This window comes from Elephantulus edwardii, unplaced genomic scaffold (assembly GCF_000299155.1).
Source record: "Elephantulus edwardii isolate Elephantulus edwardi_28Jun2011 unplaced genomic scaffold, EleEdw1.0 scaffold00074, whole genome shotgun sequence".
Taxonomy (NCBI): Eukaryota; Metazoa; Chordata; class Mammalia; order Macroscelidea; family Macroscelididae; genus Elephantulus; species Elephantulus edwardii.
Window position 1 is genome coordinate 4,204,997 of NW_006399824.1, and position 9,535 is coordinate 4,214,531.

A 9,535-nucleotide genomic window follows, 5' to 3' on the forward strand; every position below is an offset into this window, starting at 1 on the left:
TCCAACCACCTCCACCCCCAGGCACTCTCATATCACCTGTTTCATGTTATCACCTAATTTGTATGTTCAGTGCCTGTCTGCCCAAGAGAGTGGCAGCTCCCTGCAGGGCTGTCTATCTTGACCCTACAGCACCCCCAGTTTACAGCGCAGGGCACACACAGAGGCCGCTTGGCTAGTACATGGATGATAAAGGCATCCCAGGCTCACCTGGTTCCGGAAGGTCAAGGCCACCACACCACCAATGAGCTCGATGATGAGGCAAAGCCCAAGGATGTACATGAACTGAAAAACAAGATCCAGAACTTTACTGAGAGCATGGGGACCGGGGGAGGGTGTGCGGGCAGCCACATCAGCTCTGAGGTCCAGTCTCAAATTAGCCACAGGCTGAACCTCTGTCTAGGCTCCTACAGCTGTCTGGGCTTCTGTCCCTCCCTCCTGTGAGAACCCGGCGCACAGACAGACAGTCCCTGGGAAAAGCCCGTCTGTGGAGGAAAAGCCGTCAGGAAGAATGACTCAGTGTCTCAGGCAGACTGTGGTCGACATCCATCCCAGGGATCCTCAGCAGCTCCCACGGGGACAGCTTCGCCTCACTCTGGCTGGACCAAGAGGTCAGAGCCGGCTTGACAGGTGACTGGGAAGGGGTAAAGTGTTGCAATGCCAGCTTACCATGCAAGGAGCCCCAGAACTGGAGCAGGTGATGGGGTGCCCAAGGCTCTGAGGATACACACCGTTCCCCTAACCTTTATCTGTGAGCACGTATTGTCCACGCTGACCCCAGTAACTTGCAGTCTCAGTGGCACTAAAACCAAACCCACTGTCGTCAAGTCCATTCCGACTCACAGGGACCCTCCGATGGATTTCCAAGGCTCGACATCTTTATGACAGAAGATTGCCCATCTTTCTGCTGAGGAGCAGCTGGTGGACTCAAACCACTAACCTTTGTGTTAGCAGCCCAACACATGATGAAGTGTGCCACCAGACCTCATTAGGCAGCACTAAGAACCCACCTCCAAAGGCTTATAGGCTCTTCCGGTCGGAGGGAAGATGAGGTCCAAAGAGACACATCTGTGCACAGTAAGGGGATGTGGGTAGGGCTGGCTCCACTCCTTGACACTGAGCTGGGTGCACAGCTCAGGGCAGGTCCATCAACATGTGGTCTATGACCACGGAGTCTATTAGAGTTTCCTGGGGTCAAGAGCTATAAAGACTCTGATGGCCAGAGGTGATGCTGGCCGGCCTCGCATGTGCAGCTCAGCTGGTAGAGCAGGAATGAGTGCCCAGCACCCCTGAACCCTGGGAACTGTTGTGGGCTTGCTGGCCGCAGGAGCTAATGTGTTTACTAGAGCTAATGTGTTTATTAGCTCCTCACTGCTACCTCCCCTTTTCTAACCTCATGTGCATTTGAATTTTATTTCTCCCACTTGGAGCTGAATGTTCAGACAAGCAAGGGTTTAAGTGAATGAGCAGAATAATTCTTTTCTTTTAAGGGAGGTGGCCTAAGCACTCGGGCCAATACAAAAGATGGGCTGATCCAGGAGACCCTCTGGAGGGTTGAGCTGGTTTGAGGCACAGCCTGAGGGAACCAAATTGTCTCCCACATTCAACGCAGGCAGTCTCCCAAGCTCTTCTAGCGGTGGCAGCCCCTATGCTGGCCCAGCTAAGGGTCGTGGAGCCGACTCACCGACCGGAGAAGGCACAGGTTGTCCCGAAGGGAGGCCAGCACGCCGATGAAAGAGACAATGAACATGATGACTCCCAGGAGGATGAGGATGATGGCGGGGGCGAGAAAGGCACTCTCAAGGGTTTTGTATTTCTGTCGCTCGACCTCTGCATAGATCCCCACAGACAGGACCAATGCCCCGATCACCTGCAACCATAAAGCAAGAAGTGAGGGAGGTGGAGGTTTGTGGCCTCTCGGTTTTCCTTCCATGTTCCTCTGGGCTGTCATGCCTGCTGTCAGGGCTTTCCCTACCAGGTGACAGCACAGGAATGGACCTTATTTGGAGACTCCGCTCTAACAGAGGATTCTGGTGGGCCACAGAAACGCCACAGGCTAAGGGAGCTCTCGACGGCACATAACAACAACAAAGGAGCTCTGGGGAGCTCTGGGGCCTAGTGGCAAGAAGCTGCGCTGCAATCCTGAAGGTACACAGTTCAAAACCACCAGCTGCTCCGTGGGAGAAAGATGAGCAACCTCCTCCCATGCAATTAACTGCCTTTAAAAATCCACCAAACCATCAGCTATGGGTTGGTTCTGACTCTACAGTATGCAATAACAACAACAAGGGAGCTCTGAGGATCTAGGGGATAAGTAGTGTTGTCAACTCAAAGGTAGGTGGTTCAAATCCACCAGCTGCTCTGCAGAAAAAAATAGGCAATTTCCTCCCATGTGATTTACAGCCTCTGAGACTCAGCTGGCAGAATAGCTGCGAATAGGTTCTGACATGACAGTACACAGCAGCAGTAACAGTCAGGAGGGCTGGGCTGAGCCTCAGCTCTGCTGCTTGCTGATCCTGGGCCTCAGACATTATCTCATCACCTGACTCTGTGTTCCCACCTGGAACATGGGCATTCATTTGTGTCCTGATCACCTACAGCATTCTGTGAGGCTTCATCACGGTGGACAGAGTGCTGCGTGAGGCCTGAACAAGCCTTTCACACAGGGAAAGTCGGGAACTGCTCAGGGTAGGGAAGCGGGATAATGGCATTTCCCGGCTCCAAGAGAACAGGGCTCACTTTCAGGAGGCTGGAGGTTTAGTGGGGAGAAATTTTGGGGAGATTTTAAAATAAAATCTCATTACCACTTTTTTTTCTGACAACAGAAAGATGGCTACTGTAGTATTTCATTGGAAATGCCAGATGGGAAAGCCTTGCCCACAGCACCACGCACTTGGGGAATCCCTATTCTCTCAGCCTGAAAATCCTATACTAAATAATCAGGAAGAAACTCTGGTGGCATAGTGTGTTGTGCTGCTAACTGAAAGGTCAGTGATTCGAATCCCACTAAGTGCTCCTTGGGACAAAAATGGGGCATCTCCTCCTGTAAAGACTTACAGCTTTGGGAGCCCCATGGGGGGGGGGTCTCAATGAGTCCAGATAAGGGTGAAATCCTCAGGAGCTTTGTCGCCTGACATGCCTTCAACTTTAGACTATGGAGACCATACTGCCACAACTCCCCTGGATTCTGGAATAATCTCTGCCTCCCTCGGCCCACAGTGGCCAGTGGGGCTCAGTAAAATAGAAGTCACAGCAGATCAACTTTGCTCTAGAGTAAAGGTCCAACCCCTAGTAGCCCTGAGGCTCTCCTCCAAGATCTGCCCCGCGCCTGTCCGGCCTGATGCTGGCCTTCCCCGTCTGCACTGTGCTTCCTCTGCTCTGCCCTTGCTGCTCCTTGCTCAGACCCAGCGTATCCAGGGCCTTTGCAGGAGCTTTTCCCACCGCCTTCGATACTCTTCCTTCATATCTGCACTGCTCACTCTCTCACTTTCTACCCTTCTCTGCCCAATTGTCTCTGCTCATTGGCAAACTCTCTCTCAATGCCACTGAGTCAAAACTGACTGATAGCTGGCCCTCTCCTTGTTTCATATTCTCCACAGCATTTACCCATATTCAGCACACTACATACAACATTCTACTTCTTTATTGTTTAATGGTTTCCCTTCTCTTTGGGAATATAAGAATCATGCCAGCAGGGGCCTTGGCTGTTTTGAGGTGTCCCCAGGGCCCAGAGGATCCTGACCAGTACAAAGTTCAATCAATCAACATTTAATAAAGGAGACCAGGGCAGGCCTCCTGACAGGTGCCCTGGGGTTGGAGTTAGATGCTATCCACCCCGCTTCCAACCTATTCAAGGATTCTGACTTCTGGAGACTCAAATAAAGTCATTAGGTTAAATATACTGAACTCCTTTATGGAGCTGAAGGCAGCGTCAGAGAGTAAACTGAAACCATAGTGATGTCAGCTCAGAGTCCAAGAAATGAAATGAGGATAACACAGACAATATGCAGGAAAGACAAGAGTCCCTGGACAGTGCAGTTAGTGCACTCAGCTGCTAACCAAAAGATTAGAGGTTCAAGTCTACCCAGAAGAAAGGCCTATTGATCTGCACTGAAAACCCTTTGGAGCAAAGTTCTGTTTTAGCGTGCACAGTGTCACCATGAGTCAGTGTTTACTGGTACTGTCTGGGAAGACGTGCTAGGAGCATGGTTACCAAAGGCTGCTCCTGCAGCTTCTGGTCTACCTGGGCTTTCCTGGGCTACTGAAGGGCTCTCTGTTGATCCTGATGGCCTCCCAGAAGCTCTCTTCTCCACACTTCTATAGAGATGTGACCAACACTGTCACAGGCCAAGGGGCCGCCCACATCCTCCTCAGCTTTTGCATGCAAGTCAAGCAAACAGGTAGCTTCAGAGAAACACACAATATCCAGAAGGTTACCAGGAATCCACCTTGCCTTGCTTGGGTCTAATGTTATGCACATCAAGTCAGAACTGACTCCTAGCAGACCGTCTGGTGAGTTTTAAGAGGCGGCAAACCCCACAGGAGGAGACTGCTCATCTTTCCCCATGGAGCAGCTGGTGGATTTGAACCGCTTTCCCCTAGGCCTCCTCACCTAGAGGACCTAGGGGCCACTAGAGCTCCTTCATGAATCTGATAGTCTGCTCTTTGACACCTAGGGGCCTTCCCTTGCTTTAATGATAATCTTGGGTTATCTCCTAAATAAAGAGAATGTCTTATAATACACAGGAGTCAGAAAAGCTAAAGGTATCGCTAGACTAGACCACTTGTCAACAAACTGGTTGAGAGATGGGAAAGGCAATATTTAATAATATGGAGGTGATCAGCACAATATCAGGAAAACTGTGAGTGAACAGCTTCATCACAATTATTCACTTGGGACTTTAAAAGGGTACAACCATATGGAAAACAGAATGGTCCTTCCTAAAAAGTTGGAGACTGAAATGCCTTTTGATCCAGTAATCTCCTAACTAAGTATAGATTCTAAAGAAATTAATGACAGTACACAAAGGGCTATAAGGACTTGCAAGTTCATTGCAGCACTATTCACAACAGCAAAGAAATAGAACCATCTAAATGCCCATCAGTGATGAATGACACATGCACACACAGTGGAATATTCATGTGATGTGTGAAGAATCTAAGGAACACCTCATACCGTGGCGGAACCTACAGGACGTGATGCTGAGTGAAATTAGTCAATCGCAAAAGAACAAATATTGTATGGTTCCACTATTACAAGAAGTTAAGTTGACTTAACTTGTAATTAATGTTGTAAAACAAAAGGTGTGCGAATGATTGAGTTAAAAACCAATGTGTAAATTTTCACTCAAATTTTTAAAAAGTTTAGGAAATGTTTATACAAAGGAAGAAACATTCATTGATGGAAGGGGAAAGAAGAGGGTAAAATCACTAATTAGATAATACAAAACAAAACCCCCACAAGTAAGTTCTGACTCATAACTCTCCACCAGATTTCCAAGGTTAAAATCTTAATAGGAGCCAATGTCTCATCTGTCTTGCAGGAAGCAGCCAGTGGATTCTAACAGCCAACCTCAGTTAACAGCTCAGCACGTGACACACTTAGTAATCAGATACTTGTTAAATTAAATGAAGGGGGTGATCAGCGTAACATCACTAAAGACACAGAAAGGCCCACAAGAGGTCCAGAACACAAAGGTAAATACTACTGCACACACGACCCTCCATTATCAGTAATAACAGACGTCTAAGACCAAGGTGTTCCTAGCCAGGATATTTTCAGCAACTCCAAAAGCACGTGGAAACTGGACAATGCATAAGGAAAACTAAATAACAATAATACTTTTGAACTGAAATTTTGGCGAAGAACATTGAGTACATCATGGACTACCAAAAGGCACAAATGTGCATTATAAGAAGTGCAGCCATGGATGGGGAGATTTTGTCTCACTTACAGTGGGCATTGATATCAGGGTTGACCAGCCGCTAGAGAAGGATATCACACTTAGAAAAGTAAGAAAGATTCTGAAGGAGATAAACTGACACAGTGACTGCAACAGTTGGCTTAAGCACATCAGAGATTAGGAGGATGGTGAGGGATTGAGCTGTTTTCATTCTGTGGTTCACAGAGTCATCATGAGTTAGAGCCCACACAGTGGCATCAGACAACAATTTTCAAGTGGCCACATAGACAGACAGGCAGGACAGACAGCTATGAGCAGGTGGGAAGTACTACACCAGTGGTCATATACAGGTAGAGTAGACAGCATTTCATACACACGTATTTGTATGTGTTGTACATATATCCACGTATAATAGTAGAGAAAACAGGGGACAAAATTACATAAACTTTTTAGCTCTGAGGGAAGAAGTCACTAGGTCCAGAAACTCAGGACATTCGTCTCTGAACACAAAGTCAAATGGCACAATAAAGTCCACAAAGACAGTACTCTACATCCTACTTTGGTGAGTAGCAACTGGGGTCTTAAAAACTTGGAAGTAGCCATGTCAGGTGCAACTGCTGACAGCTCCTGTCCACTTCCCCATCCACAGCAAGAAGCTGTTGTTAGGTGCCGTCAAGGCAACTACAACTCATGAGCAATGGACGTGAGCCTTGCCTGATCCTGTACGAACCCACTGTTACAGTCACTGTGTTAACCCATCTTGTTGAGCATCTTCCTCTCTTTCGAGTAAAGAAAATCAAAGATGCAAAAGCCAGAGGACTAACACATCAACCAGAATTCCACCAAGGTCTGAGGTTCTGGAACCTCATTTGTTTGCCAATGCAATCAGTAAAGCTTGGACTTCTTCCTTAAAAAAAAGCCAGAGGACTAATGAATCACACCAACTTCAGCCCCCATGACATGCAGAAGTTATGTCTTCAGAATCCAGACACTGAGTGAGCAAAACACTTGGAAATGGGCATTAACCTATTTGAGAGTAGTAGAGATGAGTGTTTAACTTCTATTATGAGAGGGGAAGTGCAATTCTTACTCTGTCATGGAACCATACGGACTTTTACAATTTCCAGATCTGATTCTGCATACTTTTGAGAGTCCTATGTTTCCTGTGTCGTCTGACAGGAAAGGAATGGTCCTCTTCTCCCTTGAGCCTGTCCCCTTCTGTCTTCCTGTCTGGGATTATGCTTCTCGGTTAAGGCATCACACTTGGGAAATCATCAGCAAAGCCTAACACTTTAAGCAGCTGCAATTCCAATCAGAACTGGTCCCACTCCAGCCCTCTCCAAAAAGACAGCCTAGAAGCTTCTTCTATTTTTATCAACAAGCTTCCCCGAGAAGGACATCCGAGTACTGGGACCCACTCCAGAGTAGCCTGGCTGACAGGAAACAAAACTTCCTTTAATCTGACCTCACTCCCTCCTGCTGCAAAGCATCACCATCTGGGGCAGTTCCACTCTGTCGTTTTTGTTGTTTTTAGGTGCTGTCGAGTCCCTATGAACAACAGAGAATCCTGCCTTATCTTGTGCCGTCCTCACCACCTCTGATACACTTGAGTCCACTGCTGCAGTCACTGTGTCAATCTATCTTATTGGGTCTTCCTGTATTTTGCTGACCTTCCACCTTCACAAGCATGATGTTCCTCTCCAAGGAATGGCCTCTCCTAGCAACATTTTCAAAGCATGAGAGACAAAGCTTTGCCCTCTTTACCTCCAAGGAGCACTCTAGCTGCACTTTTTCCAAGGTATACCTATTTGTTCTTCCAGCAGTCCATCAGACAGTCAGTACTTTTCTCCAACACTACAGCTCAAAAGCATCAATTCTTCTGTCAATCCTTAGTCATTGTCTAGCTCTCTGATGTATAGGAAGAGATTGAAAAGACCATAGCCTAAATCAGGTGCACCTTAGTTGTCAAACTGATATCATTGCTCCTCAGTATTTTGGAGAGGTCCCTGACAGCAGCCTTGCCCAAAGCAATATGTCTCCTTATTTCCTGGCTGCTTGTGGATCCAGTAAGATGAAGTTACTGACCATTTCAATCCTTTCTCCATCCATCATGAAGTTACTCAGTGGTAAGGACCTTTGTTTTCTTGATGTTGAGAGGGAATCTATATTGAAGGCTGAGTCTGTGATCCTCTGTAGCAAGCCTTCAGGTCCTCCTCACTTTCAGCGAGCAAGGATGTGTCATCTACATAGCACAGGCTTTTGATAATTCAGAATCAACTCAGCCATGGGTTTTGCTTTGATTTATCACCATGTTTCAGGCTCAGAACCAGGCATTACAGGGTCACAACAGTAAGCTCGATATGCGGGAGGGGAGAATAAGAGAGGCTGGAAATGATCTTTACAATCTCATGGATGGGACTCAGAGGGTCTATAAATTCAGATGGAGAAAAAAAGAACCACATCTTTATTTGTATGAACTTCTAACTGAACATAGGCTACACACAACAATAGTGTACTACTCATAGAAATTACATCAGAGTCATTGAAAACATCTTAAAATATAATTTATAGTCATCATTTTGCCAAATTACAGTAGTTATGAGACTCACAGCTATATCTTGTGACTGTGTGTTGACAAAGTGTATTATTACTAAACCACAAGTTTGGTTTTGTAGTATTTTAATAACGAATCTCAAGGTAATCGGTGTCTTTTGTAATTTTATGTCTGATTTTATGTGTTTAGATATCTTCTTCTAAGGAAAGGTCCACTGGCTTCCCTAGATAGTGAAAGAGAACTATGGCACAAAAAAAAAAGAAGGGTGATGAGCTCCTGGTCTAAGAAGTGCAAGCTGCAGATCCTGCCATGGAGAGGAGCAGAGGGCTCAGGGAAATCAAGCAAAAGGGTGAGGGAAAGAGATGTATCTCAGTTAGTCAGTACTGCTCTAAGAGAAATATCACAGGGGAGTGGTATTATACTTTAAAATTTTTTTATCATAGTTTTGGAGGCTAAATCCAAATCAGGGTGTCTGTAGTATCGATTGCTATGACAGAATTCCCTCCTAGTTTCCAGTAACTGCCCACAATCTTTGGTGTTCCTCAGCATCTGCCTTTTCCTCGTGTCTGTGTCTATCCTATCTTTTTTTTTTACGATAGAAAGATTTTCTTTATTAATGACCCCAACCGTATTTCTTGAGATACAGGAGTTTTAAACTCAAATACTTAGGAGAAAACAAGTTAAGATTGCATTATACTGCAACTCATTACCAGTAACATCTTGCAAAGCGAAACAGCTTGGAAAAAGAGGGTGGAAGGGAAAGGGAGTGAAGGAGGGAAGATAAAGAAAAGGAATTAAGTTGATCAAGTGGAATTATTCTTTTTCAATTCTTGGGAAATATGAAATCCTTGCAAGCACAGCTCGTTTCTGCAGATTATTTTCCAAACGTGTACAAAATGGAACCAAAACGGAGAATCCCTTAAGAACCTGAAGAGGTGCAACATTAAAAGCTACGATTATCAGGTAGCAAGTGTTTCAGCCTTCAGTTGCCAGGCGCTTCCTTCTCCTGTGCCCAAGAGTTAGCGGGATGAAAACGTCTTCCCCGTGATTGTTTTCATTTCTTTTTTCTCGGCATCTGGGC

The 9,535-nt window shown here is 46.1% G+C and overlaps 1 protein-coding gene across 1 annotated transcript in view; it reads right to left on the reverse strand.

The window, feature by feature from the left end:
* The window catches only part of TSPAN15 (tetraspanin 15), an 81,664-nt gene that overhangs the window by 16,344 nt on the left and 55,785 nt on the right, over positions 1–9,535 (reverse strand). Inside the window, exons 2-3 of the mRNA XM_006888994.1 lie at positions 1,682–1,867; positions 208–282 (exon numbers count right to left, since the gene is read on the reverse strand). Of these exons, the coding sequence (XP_006889056.1) occupies positions 208–282; positions 1,682–1,867 (261 nt within the window). The remainder of the gene's footprint in view (positions 1–207; positions 283–1,681; positions 1,868–9,535) is intronic.